Raw genomic sequence first — 26,940 nt, forward strand, 5'->3', positions numbered from 1 at the left:
CATCCTTTTAGTCACCCATCCATTCATCCATCTGTCTATTCAACACTGATTAGTCACACATTGTTGGAGAGACCAAGTGATGAGCTTTACACTTACATGAATAGACACTATCTGTTCTTCTGGGGGACTCAAGAGTTTAGTATTAGAGAGAGATCTGGGAAAACCTGACTAAAACCAAACAAGGAAATGCCTTTGTGAACATTTTACTGGGTGTTGGGACAGATGAGTGAAGGATGACCCTAAGTATGCTTGCAAAGGCTAATGTTTAGTTCAGTCCTCAGGGGATAAAGTTACTCTTCTCGGGACCCTTTGAATTTTGGTGGTGTTTTTCTCAATAAATCACATGGTGACTACAGGGTTTAGGAAATCCTTCCGGTCTGGCTCTTTCACTCTCTGCATGTTTTAGTTTTAGTAATATAACCCTTTTTGCTATGGTTCTCAACCTTCCTAATGCTGCAACCCTTTAATACAGTTCCTCATGCTATGGTGACTCCCAACCATAAAATTATTTTCATTGCTACTTCATAACTGTAATTTTGCTGCTGTTATGAATCATAATGTAAATATTTGATATTCAGGATATCTTATATGCAACCCGCATGAAAGGTTCATTTGACCCCAAAGAGGTCACGACCCACAGGTTGAGAAGCACTGGGTTTCTGGATAGGCATTCCACTGGTGAACAAACATGACAATATAACAGATTTCAGAGTGGAGTAATAGCTCCTTCAATGGAAGCAGAGTTCCAGAAAGTGAAAATAAGAATTCTAGAAAAGAAAAACAGCCTATACTAAAAATCTGAAAAAAATAATTTAAGCCCAACATAGCCCCACCATGTATTCAACACTGGCCGACAATTCTGCATATTTGTATGTGCACAGGAGTGTCATCATCAAGAAATGTTATTTCACCCAATTCACAAGACGTCTATTTCTCTATCATCCTATCTCCAGAAGTTCTTCCATCAATTATAATTTAAGTAGAAGAAGGCATGTTGGAATATGAGCATCATGTCATTTCTCTTGGCACAAATTCCACTGAATTAGACTTTGTTTCTCCATCGTTATAGCACCATGTGGACTCAGATTTCCGGAATCTATTTTCAAAGTGTCTGCATTTCCCTGGAGAAGGAAGTGTTTTATGGTATTCTTAAGCAATAGAGATGCTTCTTCTTAGAGTGCAGGCTCCCCCAAAGTCCTTGTGAAATGTACTAATCCCCATAGTTTACATGCTGAAGTGGTGGTAAAGTTAACAAAGCTGTGCTCACAAAATGAGAACATTCTGTGAGTTTCTTACTGCTGTAATGAGACTCAACTGTTGGAGGTCACCATGCTTCTAGCTCAATTAAACACTAAAAAAAAAAAGAAAGAAAGAAATCCTTTTCTGTTTTGTGTAAATTATTTTGTCAGGACAATTAGTTCTAAAATTTTCTTTATGATATTCAAGAGGGACAAATAACTCCCATGGATTCTTGGATCTCAAAGCAAGTGTTTTCCTATTTCACAAAATCATTAAGATATTTGATTTATTAAGCATGCCTCCTCATTCGGTCAAAATGTGAGGTAGGGAAGCTGATCCTCGGGTTTAAATGTCGGCTTAAAAGGCCAGCTACAGTTTTTCCTTAATGAGGCGTTCTTTGTAATCACTCCTTGCTTCAACAAGTGGTCGTGATCAAATTATACCCTAGAAGGATCTTTTTCCCACTGTCAGTTTTTCCACATTTAAGTTCTATGAGTTTAAAAAAGGGACTTAAAAAAAAAAAAAAAACGTCATAAGAACATGCCCAAAAGGAGCAGGCTTACTGCTGTCTTTTCCGAAGCTGGGAGTTAGTCTATTCTTCCAGGCCTCCCAATTTGCAGCTTTCCTCTCACTACCCTTAACAGAGAAAATGATACTTATTAACTTAGTCTAATCAGACACTTAGTTTTCAGATAGAGAAGTTTCTGAACATCAAACCAGAAACAAACTTTTTTTTTTATCAAATCATTTCTTTTGGCTTTATTTCTTTCCTGGACTTTAAAAGAAAGGAAGTAGGAAGGAGAATACAAGTTAAAAATATCACACTCAGCTAAAAAAAAAAAAAAAAAACACATTGAATTTTTAACCCAAGAGAATAAAATCCAAGGATAGGGACTGGGGATGCAGCTCAGCTGGTGGCTAGGATTTATGAAGCCCTGGGTTGATCTCCAGCAAATAGAAAACTAGAGGTGTTGACACACACCTGTAATTCTAGAACTTGGAAGTAAATAAAGGAAGATCAGAAATTCAAGGTCATCCTTGGTTACATAGGGAGAGAAGCAAACCTGGGCTACATAAGATCCTATATTAAAAAAAAAAAAAAAAAACTCTAAAAAGAAAAAAATCCCCAAGTTATAGGCCAAAGCCTGTATTTCACAATAAGATGGAGTCTGACAGTTGTGCCTGTTTGGAGTGGGATTTATTTTTAACCTATGTAAGGAACTAATTCCACCTACTTTGCTTTTGTTTTATAGTGGACAAGCCAATCTGATATCCTTAAGCCATGAACTTTAAATCTTGGCAACTCCTAAGAATTTCTGCCAGTTGTTCCCATAAAAAATAGCTCTCTTAGACACAGTAACTGGAAAGATGACACAATTGGATGAAAACTATTTTCTTCCCCATCATCTGTATGCAGAGCTAGATGATGACATTACCAAGGCCATGTCTACTGTCTTTCTTCCACTCACTCTATTTCATCCTTGTCCCATTTTGTTACTTCTTGCCTCCTGGGATGATCCTTCACTCCAGCCTCGGCAAAGCACTCTATAAATTCAAGTTAATCCCTATGATACAGCCATGATTGCCAGTACCTAGTAAGGAACCAGTAGGCATTTCAATTCTAGAGAGTGAAAAGGGAGAGAAGTCTGGTAGGAGACAACAGTGGAAATGCTTCTCCCCTCTTACAAAACTACTCGCTGGGAAGTTAGTACTCTTTCTGATCTCTTGATGTTACTATAAGCATAACAATGCCAGAGGTTACTGCAGCCATTCCATGATGATGAAGAAAGCCAGCCAAACAGCAAGAGGCTCCACTGATAACAGCAAAGAAAGATAGAAAGTCACTGAAGACATGGAAATACCTTATCCCTGGACTCTTAATGAAGTTAAATACTACTTTAAGCCATTTTTAATTAACTTCTAGTAAATGTATCTTAATAGTGGAAGATCTAAAACTGCTTCATGATTTTCTACTTTTCGGTCCATCAGACATGTCATGCCAAGCATACTTACATAGATGTTTTGAATCTGTATGTGTTTAAGAAATGATAAGTAGCTTCCTTGCCCAGGACCCCATCCCTGGGCACCAGCCACTCCAGGGAAGACCTGCCCAACTCGGCCCCAGGTTCTGGCCACCGGGCAGTTTCCCTGCTAGCCCCACCGGGAAGGATCCCCTTCTCCAAGACCCCTGGCAGGCCCTGCAGTCTCCACGCCCTGCCCCCACTCCCATCCGCCTGAGCCCCAAGCCTCTTCCTGAGACTTAGAGGCCGGCCCCCAGCTCCCATCTTGCTCCGGACTTCCCTTTTGGAAAACTGGTGAGTACCCTTCCTTGCACCAGACCCCATCCCTGGGCACCGGCCACTCCAGGGAAGACCTGCCCAACTTGGCCCCAGGTTCTGGCCACCGGGCAGGTTCCCTGCTAGCCCCACCGGGAAGGATCCCCTTCTCCAAGACCCCTGGCAGACCCTGCAGTCTCCACGCCCTGCCCCCACTCCCATCCCCCTGAGCCCCAAGCCTCTTCCTGAGACTTAGAGGCTGGCCCCCAGCTCCCATCTTGCTCCGGACTTCCCTTTTGGAAAACTGGTGAGTGCCCTTCCTTGCCCCGGACCCCATCCCTGGGCACCAGCCACTCCAGGGAAGACCTGCCCAACTCGGCCCCAGGTTCTGGCCACCGGGCAGGTTCCCTGCTAGCCCCACCGGGAAGGATCCCCTTCTCCAAGACCCCTGGCAGGCCCTGCAGTCTCCACGCCCTGCCCCCACGCCCATCCGCCTGAGCCCCAAGCCTCTTCCTGAGACTTAGAGGCCGGCCCCCAGCTCCCATCTTGCTCCGGACTTCCCTTTTGGAACACTGGTCTGGCTGAACCAAGTGTGAGGATAAGGCTAGTAACGAAGCACAAGGAGATGGGCAGACGTCAAGGCAGAAACATATACAACAAAATGAATAGCAATACAGCATCACCAGGCCCTAGCCCTCCTCCAACACCTAGACCTGAACATCAGAAATTGGAAGAAGCAGAAGAAAACAGCCTTATGAATGACATCATGAAGAAGCTAGAGGCTTGTGTAGAGGAAAAGACAAAAAAATGTGAAGAACGCTGTAAACAACTAGAGGAAAGGGCAAACAAATTAGAAGAAATCAATAAAGTCCTGGAAGAAAACAATAAAATACTGAGAGAAAATCAAGAAAAATCAATGAAACAAATGAAGGAAACAGTCCAAGACCTGAAAAGGGAAATAGAAAAAATGAAGAAGACACAAACAGAGGGAATGCTGGAAATAGAAAATCTGAGAAAACGATTGGGAACTTCAGATGCAAGTATAATCAACAGAATGCAAGAGATGGAAGAGAGGATCTCTAGCGTTGAAGATACAGTAGAAGAAATACATTCATCAGTCAAAGAAAACACTAAAGCCAACAAAGTCATGAACCAAAATGTCCAAGAAATTTGGGACACCATGAAAAGACCAAACCTAAGAATAATAGGGGTCGAAGAAGGAGAAGAATACCAACTCAAGGGCACAGAAAATATATTCAACAAGATCATAGAAGAAAACTTTCCCAACTTAAAGAAGGAAATGCCTATGAAGATACAAGAAGCTTATAGAACACCAAACAGACTAGACCCCCAAAAAAAGTCCCCTCGCCACATAATAGTTAAACAACTAAACGTACAGAATAAAGAAAGAATATTAAGAGCAGCAAAGGAAAAAGGCCAAGTGACATATAAAGGCAAACCCATCAGAATAACACCCGATTTCTCAATGGAGACTTTGAAAGCCAGAAGAACCTGGACAGATGTAATGCAGACACTAAGAGACCATGGATGTCAGCCTAGACTAATATACCCAGCAAAACTTTCAATCACCATAGATGGAGTGAACAAGACATTCCATGACAAAGCCAGATTTAAACAATACTTATCCACAAACCCAGCCCTACAGAAAGCACTAGAAGGAAAATTCCAACCTAAGGAAGTCAGATACACCCTCGAAAACACAGGCAACAGATAAAGCCACAGCAGTAAACCCCAACGTATAGAAGTACCCACACATCACCACCAAAAAATAACAGGAATGAACAATCACTGGTCATTAATTTCCCTCAATATCAATGGACTTAATTCACCTATAAAAAGACATAGGCTTACAGAATGGATACGAAAGCAGGACCCATCTTTCTGCTGCATACAAGAAACACATCTCAAATTCAAAGATAGACACTACCTAAAAATAAAAGGCTGGGAAAAGACTTTCCAAACAAACGGTCTTAAGAAACAAGCGGGTGTAGCCATCCTGATATCCAGCAAAATAGACTTCAAACTAAAATCAATCAAAAGAGATCAAGAAGGGCATTACATACTCATCACAGGAAAGATCCACCAAGATGAAGTCTCAATTCTGAATATTTATGCCCCAAACACAAGGGCACCCACATATGTAAAAGAAACATTACTAAAGCTTAAATCACATATAAAACCCCACACATTAATAGTGGGAGACCTCAACACCCCACTTTCACCACTGGACAGATCTCCCAAATTGAAACTTAACAGAGAAATAAAGGACTTAACTGATGTCATGACTCAAATGGACTTAATCGATATCTACAGAACATTCCATCCTAACAAAAAAGAATATACCTTCTTCTCAGCACCCCATGGAACCTTCTCTAAAATTGACCACATACTTGGCCACAAAACAAATCTAAACAGATACAAAACAATTGGAATAACCTCCTGTGTTCTATCAGACCACCATGGTCTAAAGTTGGATTTCAACAACAACAAAAACTACAGAAAACCTGCAATCTCATGGAAACTGAATAATACCCAACTGAATCACCAATGGGTTAAGGAAGAAATAAAGAAAGAAATTAAAGACTTCCTAGAGATCAATGAAAATGAAGACACCACATATCCAAATTTATGGGACACTATGAAAGCAGTACTAAGAGGGAAATTCATAGCACTAAATGCCCACATAAATAAGTTGGAGAAATCTCACACTAGAGACTTAACAGCATACCTGAAAGCTCTAGAACAAGAAGAAGCACAGTCTCCCAGGAAAAATAGACGCCAGGAAATTATCAAAGTGAGAGCTGAAATCAATAAAATAGAAACAAAGAGAACAATACAAAAAATTAATGAAACAAAGAGTTGGTTCTTTGAGAAAATCAACAAGATAGACAAGCCCTTATCCAAACTAACCAAAAGACAGAGAGAGAGCATCCAAATCAACAAAATCAGAAATGAAAAGGGGGACATAACAACAGACATTGAGGAAATCCAGAGAATCATCAGGTCATACTTCAAAAACCTCTATTCGACAAAACTGGAAAACCTAAAAGAAATGGATAACTTTCTGGATAGGTACCACATACCTAAGTTAAATCAAGACCAGATAAACTATTTAAATAGTCCAATAACCCCTAACGAAATAGAAACAGTCATTAAAAGTCTCCCAACCAAAAAAAGCCCAGGACCAGATGGTTTCAGCGCAGAATTCTACCAGATCTTCAAAGAAGAGTTAATACCAATACTCTCTAAATTGTTCCACACAATAGAAACAGAAGGAACATTACCAAACTCCTTCTACGAGGCTACAATTACCCTAATTCCTAAACCAAACAAGGATACAACAAAGAAAGAGAACTACAGACCGATCTCCCTCATGAACATTGATGCAAAAATACTCAATAAAATACTGGCAAACAGACTCCAAGAACACATCAAAACAATTATCCACCATGATCAAGTAGGATTCATTCCAGGGATGCAAGGGTGGTTCAACATACGAAAGTCCGTCAATATAATACACCATATAAACAAACTCAAAGAAAAAAACCATATGATCATCTCACTGGATGCAGAAAAGGCATTTGACAAAATCCAACACCCCTTCATGATAAAGGTATTAGAGCGATCAGGAATACAGGGAACATACCTAAACATAATAAAGGCAATTTACAGCAAGCCAACAGCCAACATCAAATTAAATGGAGAGAAACTCAAAGCGATTCCACTAAAATCAGGAACGAGGCAAGGCTGTCCACTCTCCCCATACTTATTCAATATAGTACTTGAAGTTCTAGCCAGAGCAATAAGACAACATAAGGAGATTAAGGGGATACAAATTGGAAAGGAAGAAGTCAAGCTTTCCCTATTTGCAGATGACATGATAGTATACTTGAGCGACCCCAAAGATTCCACCAAGGAACTGATACAGCTTATAAACACCTTCAGCAACATAGCAGGATACAAGATCAACTCAAAAAAATCAGTAGCCCTCCTATATACAATGGACAAAGAAGCGGAGAAGGAAATCAGAGATACATCACCCTTTACTATAGCCACAAATGACATAAAATACCTTGGGGTAACACTAACCAAGCAAGTGAAGGACCTATATGACAAGAACTTTAAGTCCCTGAAAAAAGAAATTGAAGAAGATGTCAGAAAATGGAAAGATCTCCCATGCTCATGGATAGGCAGGACTAACATAGTAAAAATGGCAATCTTACCAAAAGCAATCTACAGATTCAATGCAATCCCCATCAAAATACCAACACAATTCTTCACAGACCTGGAAAGAATAATACTCAAATTCATATGGAAAAACAAAAAACCCAGGATAGCCAAAGGAATCCTGTACAATAACACAACTTCTGGAGGCATCACGATCCCTGACTTCAAGCTCTACTATAGAGCTACAGTAATAAAAACAGCTTGGTACTGGCATAGAAACCGACATGTGGACCAATGGAATCGAATTGAAGACCCTGACATTAATCCGCACACCTATGAACATATAATTTTTGACAAAGAAGCCAAAAGTGCACAATGGAAACAAGAAAGCATGTTCAACAAATGGTGCTGGCAAAACTGGATATCAACATGTAGAAGGCTGCAAATAGATCCATATCTATCACCGTGCACAAAACTTAAGTCCAAGTGGATCAAGGACCTCAACATAAATCCAGCTACTCTGAACCTGCTAGAAGAGAAAGTAGGAAGTAGTCTTGAACGCATTGGCATTGGAGACTACTTCCTAAATAGAACACCAGTAGCACAGACTCTGAGAGAAACAATCAATCAATGGGACCTTTTGAAACTGAGAAGCTTTTGTAGAGCAAAGGATACGGTCAACAAGGCAAAGCGACAGCCTACAGAATGGGAAAAGATCTTCACCAACCCCACATCTGACAGAGGACTGATATCCAGAATATATAAGGAACTCAAGAAATTAGACATCAAAATGCCCAACAGTCCAATTAAGAAATGGGCTATAGAACTAAACAGAGAATTCTCAACAGAGGAAACTCAAATGGCCGAAAGACATTTAAGGAATTGCTCATCATCCCTAATCATCAGGGAAATGCAAATCAAAACAACTCTGAGATACCACCTTACGCCTGTCAGAATGGCTAAGATCAAAAACACTGAAGACACCTTATGCTGGAGAGGATGTGGAGCTAGGGGAACTCTCCTCCACTGCTGGTGGGAATGCAAGCTTGTACAACCACTTTGGAAATCAATATGGCGCTTTCTTAGAAAATTGGGAATCAATCTCCCCCAAGATCCAGCTATACCACTCTTGGGCATATACCCAAGAAATGCTCAACCACACCATAAGAGCACTTGTTCAGCTATGTTCATATCAGCATTGTTTGTAATAGCCAGAACATGGAAACAACCCAGATGCCCTTCAACTGAAGAATGGATAAACAAAATGTGGTACATATACACAATGGAATACTACTCAGCAGAAAAAAACAATGGCATCATGAGGTTTGCAGACAAATGGATGGATCTAGAAAAAATCATCCTGAGTGAGGTAACCCAGACTCAGAAAGACAAACATGGTATGTACTCACTCATAGCAGGATACTAGACATGAAACAAGGATGAATTGTCTGCTACTCACATCACCAGGGAGGCTACCCGGAAAACAGGACCCCAAGAAAGACACAGGGATCGCCCAATGACAGAGAAATGGAAGGAGATCTACATGAACAGCCTGGACATGAGTGGGGGTAATGAAAGGCAAGGGTCGAGGGAAAGAGAGCTTGGGGGAGCGGGAGATCCCAGCTGGATCAACAACAGAGAGGGAGAACAAGGAATAGGAGACCATGGTAAATGAAGACCACATGAGAACAGGAAGAAGCAAAGTGCTAGAGAGGCCCACAGAAATCCACAAAGATACCCACACAACAGACTGCTGGCAATGGTCGAGAGACAGCCCGAACTGACCTACTCTGGTGATGGGATGGCCAAACACCCTAATTGTTGTGCTAGAAACCTCATCCAACTACTGAGGGATCTGGATGCAGAGATCCATGACTAGGCCCTGGGTGGATCTCTGGGAGTCCAATCAACGAGAATGAGGAGGGTTTATATGAGCGAGAATTGTTGAGACCAAGGTTGGATAAAGCACAGGGACAAATAGCCAAATGAATGGAAACACATGAACTATGAACCAATGACTGAGGGGTCCACACTGGATCAGGCCCTCCGAATGGGTGATACAGTTGATTGGCTTGATCTGTTTGGGAGGCATCCAGGCAGTGGGACCAGATCTTGTGCTCATTGCATGAGTTGGCTGTTTGAAACCTGGGGCCTATGCAGGATTGTTTGGCTTGGCCTGGGAGGAGGGTACTAGACCTACCTGGACTGAGTCTACCAGGTTGACCTCAGTCTGTGGGGAAGGCTTTGCCCTGGAGGAGGTGGGAATGGGGGGGGGCGTTGGGGGGAAGGTGAGGGGGACGGGAGGGGGGAGAACAAGGGAATCCGTGACTGATATGTAGAACTGAATTGTATTGCAAAATAAATTAAAATAAATTAAAAAAAAAAAAAGAAATGATAAGTAGAAGGAGGGAGGTCAGATCGCCAAAAACTCTAAATCTATAAATAAATAACTCTTTATAGATAAAAGTTTCTAAGTTGTTAGTCATCAAACCAGACATTGCTAATAAAATTATAATTAATCCATACTGGAGATTATCTTATTATTAAAATCGTCTATTCAACGTACTACTTGTATATCTACAAATACATAGTACACGACTTATTTATCTATGAGTATATGGTGACATTAGTTGTTTAAGAAATTCATAAAACAGTACTTAACTTTTGTGTTTAGTTCTACCAAAGAAGTAACTTTCTCACTTTGGAAAAAAATATTTATTCACGTGTGTAAGAACTAAAATCTGAAAATTATAAAGTTCTGACCATTCAAAAGCACCCAATTACAAAATGAAATTCAAACAATGAAGAAGTTTAACTGAATAGCATAGTATAGTTGAACTACATGGATAATAGCTATGAATTACTGTATCAAATTAATAACAATTTAAATCAAGGGTTGTCAAGCTTTTTCTATAAAGGTCAAAATAGTAAATAAATGCTTTTTAAACTCTGTGAGCCACCCAGTCCCTGTTGAACCTACTTAACTCTATCATTATAGCCTTACAATGAAGTCACAGACAACAAAGAAATGAATGGACATGGCTGGGTTTTAATAATAAAACTTCATTTATAAAAGCAAGCATTGAGCTGTTGGCTCATGAGCTATAGTTTGCTACTCTTAAAGTGAAAAGTTTTTAAACTTACTGTTACAGAACTTTCCATTTATAAACATCTTATAAATACTAAGTGAAACTTTAGTCTGGAGGATTTGATCTCAAATGATCTAAAAAGCCTAATTAGTTTAAAAAACAGCAATTAATTTCAATGGATAATTATTTACTTTTATTTTACCCATGGAGAAACCAAGAACTCCCCATAAATATGGATGATTCTGATCATATTTCAAGGATGGAGCATTGTTTGCAATTATCAAGCTTACTTTAGGCAGTGATCACAATGGAGTGAACAGGGCACTCTTAAAATATTTGGAAGATGCCTGAATATTTTAAAAACTGCACTAATGAGAGTTTTGTTCAAGATTTCAAGGCCTTGTGCAATAGTAGGTGGTGCTCCAACACACATATATAAATGTGTGTCATTGTGACCAGTAGAGACAAGACCTTAGATAGAAAAATATATTGTCTCAGAACATGAAAGACTATTTGTGACTTAAAGAATCAGGCACCTGCTCTGTACTAGTACTGAGTCATACAGAAGCACACACTTGAGAACTATACATGACACGACAATAGTCTTCAGCTCTAATGGAAAGCAGCCAAGAAGAAAGTTACAAAAACACCTTCAAGGAAGTATCTGTCATTCTTGGCCTTTACTGGAGTAGATAGATGAGGCAGCTTCATTCTAAAAGGGCTTTTAAAGGCAACTTGATCAGATTTAATCTTTTAATATACTTTATATATTTGTATTTTCTCTGTTGAGTGACCTGGGACACTTAGAGGACATGGATTGCTTTTCACATGGCTAGCCATATAGAGATATGAAAATAAACCTAAGGCTAGAACTGTGCCCTAACCATCTAGGGCCAATCTGTGGGAGTGACCCCCCCCCCCCGAGAGTTTTCTATACTGCTTCACTGCTCTCTTTAGTAATACTAAGTTTTCTATGCTGTTGACAAGAGATCGGTAAAGCCCACAGGGAAAGATATCTTTTATCCTCCTTATCTTAAACACACACACACACACACACACACACACACACACACACACACACACACACACACACACTTCAAATACCAAATACACACAGATCTAAAACTTTTGAGAATACCTTTTCATATATATACTGGGCATTACATGACATGTCTGCTGGACATAAAAGTAGAAAAATACACCTTAGGGTAGAATTTGGATTACGCATTGCTAAGATGCATTTAACTAAAAATTATGGAAGTTCAATAAAAATGGCTTAAATATGAATTCTTCATTTTACTTTATAAGTAATTTAGAAGTAGGCTAGTTCTATGGCTTGTTTATTCTGTGAATTTTCATCTTTTCTCTCTCTATTTTCACTGGGCTACATATTGATCTCCCTTAGGCTATGTATCAAGCTTGTTATTACTAAAGAGAGTAGGGAATCCATATAGAAAGCTTCCCGGGTGTTGCTCCCACTGAGGGCATGGTTCTAGCCCTAGCTTCATTTACTTAGGCCTACAGAAATAAAATGTTCCTTCTGGCTTACCAAGTTCCCTAGAATCACAGCAAAGAACAATTAAAAGTTATTCATATTGATATTTTTGTTATTTTCCTCCTGATTCCCTGTTTTCCATTCTATTTACTTTCCAGGAATATGTAGTGATCAAATTGTAGAGCATAAATCTACCACTGAACCTGGAAAATGTAGTAGGTCATGCAAAAGTGTTTTAGGAAGAGACACACAATTAAAGAGAAGTGGATATTCAAGAATGCTATAGGAAGTATTTAAATTTATTTCCAATAAAGAGAGCACTGTTTGGTTCATGTGTTTCCCAGGCTGAGATATAAAGTGTATTTATTTCTCAATGTAGACTGTAGAGAAATGTTAAAAACCTGCTTTTCCAAGAACATAAACTTAAATCGTTAGTGCATCATCATAATAGACTATTAATTAAATGGATTTCTTCTTTTATATAAAATAGTATTATAAATCATTTTAACAGTGAGATAAGTAGGCATGAGGAAGCTTTGAGATTTTTTTCCAATAAAGTAGAAGCTTCATGGTTGATGATTACTTGGGTGGTTATAGGTGTGATAGACAAAACAGTGGAGAAATCCTGAATTAAAGAAAGCAAATAGAGATTCATGACTATAATTAAGATGAGATATAGGGTTGAGGGCAGATGCATGACAAAGTGATATAGCAATGATGACAATGATAATTATCATGTTGATGGAAATGGATAGCTTTTATGGAGAATGTATGAGATGTCAGTAGATGCTTTAAACTCATTATGGTTGTTACTACATTTAAACCTTACATTAACCCATGAGACCATCAATTAAAGTTGGAAAATGAGTACAGGGTGAAGCTACAGGAAATCATTAAGGTAACTTCAAACCCATTCCTGGAGATATTGGGGAAGAAGAGAGAAGGTTGACCAATGCTTTTTGCAAGGGTAGGGAAGCTTAACTTTAAAGAAGCATATACATGTATTCATTCACTCCTCACAGACTTACCGGTGTACTGAGCCCCATACCTGGTGTTCTAGATCCAAAGGCAAATGATACATAGCCCCATCCCATGAGAAGTAATGATCCTCTGTAGGAGGACCAAGGAAAGGGTGGTACAAACAAAGAAGGCACCATTAGTTCCAGAACACCTTGCAACAGAGACCCTCTCTGAGGCCTTCCAAGCCTAGAAGTCATACATATTTGGTAGTGTTGGATTCTGTTGGCATTTTTAGCAGATTGTAGATTCTGGGCCATATTTCAACTTGATTTTTATGCACAGCAAAGGTTTCTACAAACAGATTGTGCACTTCACAGCTGGATGTTTCCAGCAAGGATAGCATAAACACAGGACAGGGATCTTTGCTATCCAGATTACTACTTGACAACCTAAACCAGTGGTTCTCAACCTTCCAATGCTGCGACCCTTTAATACAGTTCCTCAGGTTGTGGTGACCTTCAGCCATGAAATTATTTTGTTGCTACTTCATAACTGTAATTTTGCTACTGATATGAATTGTAATGTAAATATCTGTGTTTTCTGATGGTCTTAGGTGACCCTTGCGAAAGGGTTGTTAGATCCCCCACAAAGGGGTCACGACCCATACCTTGAGAAGCACTGACCTCTCTTGTCTACTGGGTTACTCTTTTTAATTATCAACATCTAAGTCACAAACTGAAAGTAGCTGCAGTGTTCTTGGCATACTAAGAACACCCGGTTTTGTTGTTTTGTTGAGTTGCTAATTTGGGTTTTAGTAAAGGATAATGACAAAGGCCTGCTTTATAAGGAGGCCACATAATTGAGCAATTTTGAGGTGTCAGGTGCTTTTTTAAAAAAATCAGGGCACTCTCTGCTAGAGCATTGTCTGCAGCTTCTAAAACCATCAACTAATACCATTTTCAAAACTCATAAACAAAATCTTTCTCAATTCTGAAACAAGAAGGAAAAGAAATAAAAGTCATAAATTAAACACATTAATTATGAAATGATTTGGCTTTAAAAACTTAAATATAATGAGGTTAAGCCACCTCACCTACAGTAATACCCTATACTAATTGTGGAAAAAGTCACTTACTTCCTTTCATTTTACCTTAAACTAGACATCAGCATTTTGTCCTACAAAGGGCAAAATAGCCACTATTGTTGCATATAAGATATACGGTTGTTTGCTAATAGTATAGTTTACTTATACAAAATAAGGGGTTTCATTATGCTATTTCCATACAAATACATTTTATACTTCAATCATACTTATCACCTCTATTATATTAGTTTTATTTTATTGGGCATTTTTCAGCTTGGTTTTATTTTTTATTTTTTAATTAATTAATTTATTTTACATCCCAACCACAGTTTTCCCTCTGTCCTCTCTTCCCAGTACCTCCCTACCACTTCCCCTTTGTTCCCCCACATCCACTCCTCCTCCATTCCCATTCAGAAAAGGGCAGGACTCCCATAGATGCCAGCAAAAGATGGCATATCAAAGTTTCAGTAACACTAAACTTTACCTCTCCTCGTATTAAGGCTGGACAAGGTAACCCAATATGAGGAATAGGTTTCCAAAAGCCAGCAAGAGATTCAAAGGCAGCCCCTGCTCCGACTGTTAGGAGTCCCATAAGAAGACAAAGCTACACAATTGTCACAAATACATGTGCTTTGTGAGTGTATGCCACTTGTGTGTGTGTGCCCACAGAGTCCATAACAGTGGTCAGAACCCCTGGGACTGGAGTTAGAGGCAGTTGTAAGGCACCTGGCATAGGTGCTGGAAACTGAACTCAGGTCCTCTGAAAGAGTAGTAAGCACTCTTAGCCACTGAGCCATCTCTCCAGCTTTGATCATAACCTCTCAACTATGATGTGTAGTAAAAACACCCATGCATGCTATACAAATTAATGACCATGTCTATTTGCCAATATGACTTAATTTACAAACCTGAGCTGTTACTTAGTTTGGACTCAATAGTTCATTTGTTAACTCCTGCCTTTGACCACTACTATTAAGAAGCTATCAAATATTCATTAAATTTAACACATTACATGATATTTAAGATCTTTCCCCATGTGCTTCCTGGTTCTGGTAGTAAAGTCTGTGTTATTTATAGACTAGTTTGTCTGATTTAAAGAGACCCTGCAAATGTAGCAATCTGAACAGTCAAATCATCCCTGGTTGTTTCCATAGGAGCAATCCCTCTATGTCACTCCTGATAGAAACCATCTGATGAGAGCCACTGAAGGTTTCTTTATGTTCTCTAGGATTTTTAAAAGCTGCTGCCTCTTAAATCTTAAGTTGAGAAGCTGCAACCTCATTTTTATAAAGTTGATGGAAATGTTTATTGATCATTTAGTATTTTTAATCTCCTGGGTCAGTAAATATAAGGAAGGGACAGGCCTCAGGATACAAAAAGCCTGCACCTGTGTAGGTGCGTGGACCAGAAGCAACCTTTCTCTTTACTTTGACCAATCTGCACTGAATGATGCTTAAGAAACAAAGACATTTTTCTAAGGCATCAAGCTGTTAGCCTAGCTTAACTAATTCAGTAAGTATACTAGATATGACAAATATTGTCAGAAGAATTGGTGGGCCATTTCAAATTAGAATTTCAAATTGAATGCAATAGTTTACACCCCTGTCAACAGTATATGAAAAACGTTCATTTTCCTATGAAATATATTATCCAACTTTTTGGATCTGTGACAGTCTGAAAGAAAAAAAATCTTACTGTTGAACTTGTGCATCTCCAATAAATATAATGGTGGCTTTAAAAATTTTTATATTTATATTTATTGCATTTTACTGTGAGTTGTCTGTAATTTGTTTACATTTTATCTAGACTTTTTTCTTCCTTTTATGTTATAAGTCAACATCTCATTGGTCAAAATGTGTGATAAAAACTGTATGTATTTATTTGGCACACAAATGATTCTATTTTTGTGCATGTGTAGTTCTGCATGCATATATGTGTACTTGTATGTGGAGGTTAGAGGTCAGCATTGATCATCTTCCTTAATCACTCTCATCCTTAATTTACTTTTTTAAATACAGGGTCTCCCATTGAACCTGGAGCTCATCAATTTGCCTAGATTGGTTCACCAGAAAGCTCCTAGGATCTTCTTGTCTATGCCTCCTCGACACCATGCCCGGCTTTTATGTGGGTACTAGGGATCAAATCCAGGTCTTCAAGCTTTTGTGACAAATGCTTTACCTCCTGAGCCATCTGCCTAGCATTATGTTTTTTATATTGTGGAATTTGTTCCTCTTTATGTTTTCTGAGTGGTGCCTTTATAATACAGTGACATACCCTAATGTTTTTCTTCTTCATTTATACCTTCATTTTTAATCTTCAAGTCTTTCTTTTACATCAACTTATTTTTATGTAAGAAGTCAGAATCCAACTTTTTTCTTCAGTGATTGTCTCATTGGCTCAAAAATAACAATATTCCATAAGTTCCCCTGCTAATGAAAATAATACATGCTTGTCATATAATAGATTCTCATACATATTTTGGTTCATCTTTAACTTATCTCCTACTTACTTACCTCTCTATTGTACACCAGTGCAATACGTTTTTAATTGCTTGAGTTTCATGGTGCACTTTAATAAATGAGCAAGGATAGTCTCTGTTAGGTTGATTATATACCCCCTGATTATATTCATATAATTAGTGGTTTAAATTATGTTCAGACCAATTTTGTGAAAGTTCAAAAATTTATATTGGTGCTACTATTTGGAATCACATTCAGTTTATAGATTATTAATAGCATAGTTGGCATCTTTATATTATTGATTTTTTTACTTAAGTGAAAAATATGTTTGCTACTCCCCCTATTTTGATTCAGGAGCCTGTGATGTAGCCCAAGCTGGCCTTGAACTCCATCTTCCTACCTTAGACTTCTGAATATTGGGATTACCAACTACAACAAGCACCCTAACTTCCATTCATATCCAACTTAAACCCCATTGTCTTTCATTTTAATGATCCCCTTGGATAATATTTTGGTTTCCTCATACTGCTATAACAAATGACCCCAAGCTTAGAAATAAACAACTCTAATTTATTGCTTTGCAATGCTGGATGTAAAAGTCTGAAATGGATCTCAGTGGGCTAAACTCAAAGTGTCTAAAGGACTGCGTCCTTTGGGGCACTTTGGGAGAGAATCTATTCCATTGACTTTCCCATCTCCCAGGGATACATATATCCCTTTTATTATGGCTCATTTGTTTCATCTTCAAAGTCAACAGCATTGTATCTCTGACAATCCTTCCATAATTCTTTCCTTCCTGACTATGACTGGGAAGTTTCTTCATTTACAACTACTCGTGTGATTCGTCTGGGCCCTTTCAGACAATGTAGGATAATTGCCCTATGTCAAAAATATTACTGTATTACATTTGCAAGATTTTTTTTGTCCTATAAGTTAATGTGTTAATCATAGGATTAAGATGTGGCCATGTTTGGGGTGTCATCATTCTGCAGAGTACGGACACATTTTAAATTAGTTATGAACCTCTCCCCTTTCATTAAACTCCATTATAATATTAATTGAAGGAGATTTTGAAAACGAGGGTGAAGGAATTTAAAGTAAAAATAAAGTGTATTTGTTTTAACAATGTTTAACCACCAGGAAGCTTATTATACATTCTAAATTTCCAGCTACTAATTCCAGATGGATCTTCAACTTCCCTGAAATACGGAATTATTGCTGGTCCATTAGATCCCATGTCTTCCATTTCTCTTTCTCTTTCTCAGACTTCTAAGACCTCCTCCCCATCCTTACTCCTAAATAAAACTACATCTTACTTCCCTGGAAGTGCAGAAGCAATATGAACTGAAATTCCACATGGTTCCCTCCCATCTTCTAACTCACCTGAATCTTTGCCCATGTAATCAATGTCTAGTCATTACGGCTCCAGCCAAGATAAAATTCTCCACTGTTATTCATTCTAGAGAATTATCTCAGTGACTTCCCAACCCCCTGAGCCTCAATTCTTCCCTCTCTCTGATGAATTCTGAAGCTATGGAGTATGCCAGAGTATCTTTATTCAAGACCAGGAAGCTCCAGTATCAACAAATCAGCTCATACAATCATCCCCAAGTGACAGGAAATGGAAATGTGAGTTTGAATGGGTTTTCATGTCCAATGTGTCTCCTGTCTTATCAGGAATGGTATTATTTCTTTAGGTTCTAGACACTGGATGCTGTGTTTATTTTCCTTGGGGAATTATTCACTTAATGAATCTGACACTGTTTAGAACTAAGTGGATACATCCATCCTATATATGCTATCATAGCATTTGGCACTGGTCACACATTCAAAAGAGCTCAGTTGGTATTCCATGTCTATAAATCACCTACGCCAAACAATACTTCCAGAAATTCTTGTCTGATGGCTGACTTTTCTTACTTAGTCACAACTTCTTTCTTCCATAAATAATACAACTTATTTTTAAGCCATTAATTTTCATTTTGATAGAAAATATGAAAATATCCCTCATGGCCTGGTGACATTTTGTAACAACTCAGTAGCATGAATCATTCCTTGAAGGTGTTTGGAACCACACAGTTATAGACAGAGACCCTAGCAGACAAGTTTTATAGCAGTTCTATTTGCTAATGGCTATTTTCTTTTATGGCCTCTTCCAAAACCATGAACAAAGAGAAACACCAAATTAACTAGATTTTAAAGTAGTGCTACAAACAATAATCTCTTTCCTGATAGCTTATCTCATATGCATTAAATTCAAAGATCATTCAAAGTTATCAGTATAAACTGCATTTGCCAAAACTCACACTTTTTTTTTTTAGGAATGCCATGAATGTTTGTGATCATGAAAAGGAGATAGGATTATTGGTGGTGGTTACATAGGCCACTTGTGAGCTAAGTGGGTGGGAAGGACAAGTTTCTCCTACACTTTATAAGCAAAGCAAGGCCAGGCAAGGCAGGAAAGCCTGTAAGTGAAACGGTAGTATGACCTGATAGTTGCTGTAGTACAGTTTCCAGAACTGCACGAGAACATTTCATCTGGGCTGAGGATATCTGTGTGTGAGATTTGCATGAACTGGAACAACAGAGAATAGGGATGGCAGAGGTGACTTTGATTATCATGACAAGAAAGCCAAAGCACCACAGCTTCTGTTATTGGCATACAATCTCACCAGCCCATAGCTGTATCTTGATTCTGAACTCCATAGCCCCAAACAGAGTATCAGATGTCAGCCTAAAGAAAAAGCAAGGCATGGCCCTAAGACTTATCACCCAATTGCAAACTCTGTACTAATAAATCTTTTTTTATAGTAGGGAAATTTTATTTATTGAAAGTCAAAACCTGATAGAATGCCAAGTAACAGAAAATACAAAGTGTTATCTTTAAATAGTAATATTAAAATTTTATACTGCCACTATTTTGCATAATATTTTGATAGCATTCAACTCATATATTCCTATCAATAATGTCAAAATGATCACAATCCTAATTACATAAACTATTTTGTTATAGCCACTATTTCCAACGATACCAAGAAAATATAATTTATTTGTATCTTCCATTTTTTTCTTTTTTTAAAGAAAATTTTTTCATTCATTTTACACATCAATCAAAGATCCTCCTCTTCCCTCCTCTCGCTCTTGGCCATCTCCCCATTCCCCCCAACAAGCAGGCAAGACCTCTCATGGGGAGGCACATCTAGTAGAGGCAAGTCCAAGCCCTTCCCCCTGCCTCAAGGCTGTAAGAGGTGTCCCATCATAGGTAGTGGGCTCCAGAAAGCCCCCTCATGCACCAGGGATGGATTCTGATTCTACCACCAGGGGCCCCCCCAGCAGATTAAGCTACACAATTGTCTTGCCATGCGGAGGGCCTACTCCAGTCCCATGCAGGCTCTACAGACATTGATCCAACTTTCATGAGTTCTCACTAGTTTGGTTTGGTCATCTCTGCAGGTTTCCCCATCATGATCTTCATGCCCTTGCTCATAGAATCCCCCTCTCTCTCCCCTACTGGACTCCTGGAGCTCTGCCTGGTGTTTGGTTGTGGATCTCTGCATCTGCCTCCATCAGTCACTGGAGAAAAGTTCTGTGATGACAGGATATTCACTGATCTTATCACTGGAGTAAGCCAGTTCAGTTCAGGCACCCTCTCCACTATTTCTAGTAGTCCAAGTTGGGGTCATCTTTGGGGATTCCAGGGAACTCTCTATCCCCATGATATCTCCCTCCGTCATGGCATCTCTCTCATTGCTTTCCCACTCCATCTCTGTTCCTGCTCGGAGCATCCCATTCCCTTATGTTCTCATCCCCCATCCCCTACCCTCCATTGCTCACCCCTTATATCAGCTTATTCACAGAGATCTCATCTATTTCCCCTTCCCATGGCAATCTTAGGGTCCTCCTTGTTAGCTAGCTTCTCTGTAGCTGTGGGTTGTAGTCTGGTTATCCTTTGCTTTACATCTAGTATCCACTTATGAGTGAGTACATACCATGTTTGTCCTTCTGAATCTGGGTTACCTCACTCAGGATGATATTTTCTAGTTCCATCCATTTGCCTGCAAATTTCATGATGTCACTGTTTTTCTCTGCTGAATAGTACTCCATTGTGTATATGTACTACATTTTCTTAATCCATTCTTTACTTGAGGGACATCTAGGTTATTTCCAGGTTCTGGCTACTATGAATAATGCTGCTATGAACATAGTTGAGCAAGTGTCCCTGTGGTATGATTGATCAGTCCTCGGATATATGCCCAAGAGTGGTATAGCTGGGTCTTGAGGAAGATTGATTCCCAATTGTCTGTATGCAGAATTTTGTGCTGCTGCTTGTAAAATCAAGAACTAACTCTCCTATTGCAAAGGTGAATCATCTAAGTCCATATGACTAGTGTGTCAGTGGGGGGATGAAAAAAATGAGTTCCTAAATTCTAGCCTGTAGTCTCCTCAACTAGTACAGCCCCGTCTAGAAGCAAAACAAAAACAAAAGACAGACCTATCAGCACCATGAATGGAAGAATGGCAGCATATGTTTGTATGTAAGGTAAAGTGGCTCAGCCTTGGCCCTTTACTATTTGGGACCTGATAATAACTATTGAGGAAGGTTGTCACATGTATTATAGGTGATTTAGCAGTATTTCTGGCTTGAACCCACTTGACGCCAGTAGAACCTTCTCTCAAAGTATGATAACCAAATGCATGGCCAGAAACTGCCAGATGTCCTCTGGGAGACAGGAGGCAAAATCATCTCTACTTGAGAACTACATTACACACACACACACACACACACACACACACACACACACACACACACACACACACAGGTGATACATTGTGCTAGTTAGTTTTTTTTTCTGTGTGGCTGCCACTAAATACCTGAGGTAAACACCTGAAAAGGAACAAATACATATGGTGTTATAGGTTTCAGTCCATGGTTACTTGGATCCCCCATGTTTGCACCTATTTTGAGGCAGAGCATCATAGGATTGTGGTAGGACAGAACTGCACAGTTCATGATGGCAAGGAGGCAGACAGAGAGGAGGCCTTGCTTGGACCAGACTTACTTTCATATGCATGCTCTAATGACCTACCCCATCCCCCTTACTTCTATCCCTTGCAGTTTTCACCACCTCCTCATAATCGATTCACTCATGATTTTTGTCATTGGGTTAACCTATTGATAAATGTCAGAGGCCTCGGGATCCAATCACATTCCTAAAGCCATACCTCAGCAATAGAGATAAAGCCTTCAACACATGAACCTCTGGGGAATTTTGAGATAAACTATAACACACATGTATTCATGGACTTAATATCTGATAGATAAATATTCATAACATGTGTACATTTCAGAAGCTTGCTGTCCCTATTCTACTTTTTTATAATTTCAAGAGTATTGGTCAAATACCTTTATGAACATGTTTACTATAATCTTCATAATGGATTATGGTTTTCCATTCTGCCTCAAGTGAATTTTTTGCTTCATGCAAATATAAAAACTGCCTTTAGAGATTACAATAACTGTTCAGAGACAGACTTCTATGGACTAAAAGAATTCAGGTGCCCCCTTCTCAGCTTTATGGAAATCAGGCCCTGTGTCAAAGCACCAGGTAAGCAGGAGTGTCTGTGCTCAAGTGTCACAGTAGCAAAGCACTACCCAGGCACATCAGGAAAGACTGGCTACAAACGGAGTTCACGGCCATAACATTCTCAGTTTGCACGAAATCAAACCTGCAAGCTTAACAGATCCGAGGCACTCTTCGAAGCTGTTGACTTTGAAATCAAATTGAGACAGGCCCAGCTTGTCTTCCAAACCTTTTCTTTCTTTATAATTTTTTATTTATTTATTTTTTAAATTAAGACATTTTCTATTCATCCTACATATCAGTCACAGATTATCTTCCAAACCTTTTAGTTGACCTCTCTGTATGCTTTCTCCTTGATTGATGTGAAGCCATGAAGACTTTTGAGATATTCCTGGCTTTCCATTGAAAGACTACCAGTTAACCATTTTGCTGGTTTGTCTGTTTTAATTAGCTGGCATGTACACTGTCCTGCTTGGACATGTCTTTCAAAATAGACAGGGATACCAGCCACCCACCAAGAAGCTATAGTTTCCATTCTGTATTAATGCCAGGCGTGAGAAGAATCTGCACCCTGTGGCTTTGGCAGAACAAGTGGTTGACTGGCAGAGCCCCCACAGAAAGGCAGAACTTGCGAACAGGGCCTTACCTTTGGGGATGGTGATCTGACAGCCCAGGTCACAGTCCTGCTGCAACTGATAAAAAGCCACTTCCTGCAGCCGTGCCCGCTCCAACTCTGAGAGGCTCTGGATGGGGACTGACCTCAGACGCACACTGCGGCCAGACATGCTGTTCCAGGTGAAGTCACCCTGCAGGCCAAGGGAAAAACATGAAGCGTTACACAGTTCACCCATTTGTCACAAACTTCCTTCTCTCTTAGGTGGTAAAAAAGGCAAACAAATTTTCACACTTGTGTTCCATAGCTGGCTCTCTAGTCTCCAAACCAAATTCTGTCTTAGTTTAGCATGAATTTTCTCACATGGTTGCAAAAATTCAATTGGCTAAAGTGACTGCTGGGTCAAAATCTCACTCATGATGCATGCATAGACCAAGGAAAACCAAGTGGAAAGAAGTCGCCAGGGTCTTACTTCTTCTTATAGGTATATATAGAAAATATTTTTTGTGTGTATCTTCATAACAGGAAAAATTGTACATCTCATATAGGGGGCAAATGTGTTTTGAGAGTGCTGTGTGTCATTGTTTGTGCGATGTGCTTTTTAATCTATCTAACAACCCATTGAGGTGGCCAGAATTTTTTTTATTGATAACATAATGGCAGCATTGATAAATTATATTGCAAAATTGTACTATATAATAATATAATTTTTATTTAGTATCTGGGGTATCTTTTGCAGTAGTCCCTGTGGTTATTCAAATATATAGGTGTTCAAGACTTTTATTTTAAACTCTCAGTATTGTCACATATATCCTCTTGCATGCTTTGAATAATTTCTAGATTTCTTTTACTACCTAGTACAGTTTAGATACTGTATAAATGATTGTTATAATGCTTCATGGCAGAGGAGAAAGATCTGTACATGTTCAGTACAAATGTAAGATTTTCATTTTAGGAAATGTTTGCTTCATGGTCAGTTTTGTGTGTGGATGTAGAACACAACAACACTGAGCACCAGACATTATTTCAACTCTGAACACATATATAATATATGCTTAAGGTACATTATATTACTCTGGTAATATAGTATCAACAATTATGATAGTATAGTACTGGAGATGAACCTGTATCTTGGCGAGGTTGAGTAATTTTCACCAAATCCTAAGGGCCAAGCTAAAAACTTATGACTTTAAAGTTGATGGTAAAATAGTAACCACTGTTTCTACTTACAGCACTTTCTTTTTTTTTTTTGAATCTTGAATATTCATTAAGGTATTTAAAAACCTTCTGCTGCTATTCTACAACCTAATTTTTTTTTCATTTTTCTTTATTAAGAAATTTTCTACTCACTCCACATACTATCCACAACCCCCTCTCCTCCCTCCTCCCACCCCCCCAGCCCTCTTAGGAAAGAGGGCTTACAGCACTTTCATGAGCCATTTTTAACAAAATATGTACAGATGGATGATCACTAATCATTCAAATTTATAGAGACACGATTTTAAAGTGCTATATATCAGTAAATCTAAGCATATCTTCCTACAACTGTAAGAGTACGTTTATGTGTATGCATACACACCTCTGTTGCCCACAGAGAGTGCTGGTTCCCAAGCATGATGAAGACTGGGAGAATGTGATGACCCATGAAATACTACTTCCCACTCCTCTGAAACTCACTATCCCTTGCTTCTGAAGAGGCCATTCTACAAATCATAGATAACAGACACAGTGCCATGGATTCAAAGAGGTAGCATTCCCTCCACAATCAAGAGGGAATTTTGTTGGTAGTGGTCTTATATGAATTAACATCCAGTGGCTAGTAAGCACTCATATGTTCTTAGTAGGCTCTAGGAGGGTAATGTGGGGAGAAGAGTGAGTTAACAAATGTACTCCCCAAGAGAGTAGGCTGCTGCTATACTTGGTCAACTGAAGAAAAGTCCAAGACCAGTACATTTTTTTCCTTTGTTTTGTCTAATAGAGCAAGCTCAAGTTTAAGCAGTTAAGATCTGGAGACTCAGGTCTTGGCTGTGCCGCTAATTCACATCCCTGGAGACTAGTATTCAATATGTTATGTTGTCTGTGATTTGCATTTTTCCCCAGATGAGAAATCTTAGATGAGTTTGTGACCTTAAATTTTGCTTCACAATTGTTTATTGGTGTGTGTGTGTGTGTGTGTGTGTGTGTGTGTGTGTGTGTGTGTGTGTGTATGTGTGCAGGCACAGGCATGTCAAAGAATATGTGTGGAGGTTAGAGGACAACTTAGGACAATCAATTTTTTTCCTCTATTCTGGGGTTCCTTATATTGAACTCATGTCCCCAAGATCAGTATTAAGTGCATTTGCCCTCTGAGCCATCTTGCTAGCCTATATTTGTGTCTTTTAGATATGAAGTTTGGATATCTAAGGAAACTGATTTTTATCTAAATGTCACAATGAAACCACATACCCCTTTTTAAAAAAGTATTTGAAAATGTGACCTGTAGAGGACTCAATTGCCTATTAGCTGGGATTGGCGACCCTTTTCTGTCAAGAGTCAGACAGTAAATATTTCATGTTTTGTAGGCCATTTGATCCTGTCTCAACAACTTAACTGCCTCTGGGGCATTCAAGTAGCCATAGATAATTTATAAAAGAATGCATTGTGGCATAGTTCCATAAAACTTCATTTACAAAATCAGATATGCAGGCTACATTTGGCTTGTGGCCATATACGGTCTCTCAATCTCTGAACTATGGTTTAAAATGAAATTAACTGATTCCTACCATACTATTTTGTTTTTATTTACTCTATGCTCCTGGTAAATTCAAACAATATTCAGGAGTATGTGTTACATGGCAAGCACCGTAGTTGGCTTGAGTTTATTCAGATGGCTGCACAGCCTTTGTCTTCAAAGAGTTAACTTTCATGTAGGAAGAACACAGTCTAGAAAGTACATAGATTGTGGTGCTAGAAATAAACATCACATCAAATGCAATGGGTGCTGAGAAGACAGCCGTACTATATGTCTGCAGATCAAAGAAGGATTTGTAGCTAAGGTACTGTGTTGGTGGAGACTTGAAAGTTGACTAAGAGGGATAAGGGTTTTCCCAGCAGAAACTCAAATTTGAAGCAAACACTAGGTGCCAAGGTAATGAATTTGAGGACACAAGCTTATTATAGACATCCAGAAGGATGGAAATAGCAGTGGATAAAGGGAGGCAGAAGACAGGACCTAAAAACTATCTGAAGCTTTTTGCATAAGCAATGCAAAGTAGATTCATTTTTTTTCTCAATAGGTAAAGGCCAGTATATCAGGAACATTGACTAAAAGAGGAACACAATCAGATCTTCAAAGGAAAGGAGGGTGAAAAGAAATTCCTTAAAGAAATCAAGGAGAGAACAAATCAAAGATGAAACGATAAGAAATGCAGAGATGTTGGGCATCAGGGCATGGTGGTGCATACATGTGAGCTCAGTACTGGGGACATAGAGCCTAGAGGATCTTGAGATTGAAGACAGCTTGGGCTATGTAGAAACTATCCCTGAAAGCCACACACACACACACACACACACACACACACACACACACACACACACACACACACAGCACAGAGGGGGGAGAAAGAGAGAGAGAGAGAGAGAGAGAGAGAGAGAGAGAGAGAGAGAGAGAGAGAGAGAGAGAGAGAGAATGTCAAACTAAGCATTTTGATTCAAACTTGAAAAGATATTTTAATGAGCCAAACAGAATTGTTAGTATACAACTATAAAAAAATGTGATTACATGTGATCCAGGAAAGACATAATCTACTCATCAAATTTCATGGAAAAGGTAAGACATAAACACAGAAGTCAGTGATAGCAGAAAATTACAAAATCATTCCCAGAAAGAGCACCAAAGCCCACCAGCACAGCCTAGAATGTGTTCTGGAGGCGTCTCAACTCTCAAATGTGTGTTCCAGGTCAGCATTTTTTCTTA

At 39.0% G+C, this 26,940-nt stretch overlaps 1 protein-coding gene across 4 annotated transcripts in view; it reads right to left on the reverse strand.

Moving 5' to 3' along the window:
• Nucleotides 1-26,940, reverse strand: part of Arhgap6 (Rho GTPase activating protein 6) — a 499,280-nt gene that overhangs the window by 64,936 nt on the left and 407,404 nt on the right. For all 4 annotated transcript variants that reach the window (XM_052713349.1, XM_052713423.1, XM_052713492.1 and 1 more), the window contains exon 2: nt 23,019-23,178. In XM_052713349.1, the coding sequence (XP_052569309.1) occupies nt 23,019-23,178 (160 nt within the window). The remainder of the gene's footprint in view (nt 1-23,018; nt 23,179-26,940) is intronic.

This window comes from Peromyscus californicus, unplaced genomic scaffold (genome assembly GCF_007827085.1).
Source record: "Peromyscus californicus insignis strain IS unplaced genomic scaffold, ASM782708v3 Scaffold_10__1_contigs__length_136768540, whole genome shotgun sequence".
Taxonomy (NCBI): Eukaryota; Metazoa; Chordata; class Mammalia; order Rodentia; family Cricetidae; genus Peromyscus; species Peromyscus californicus.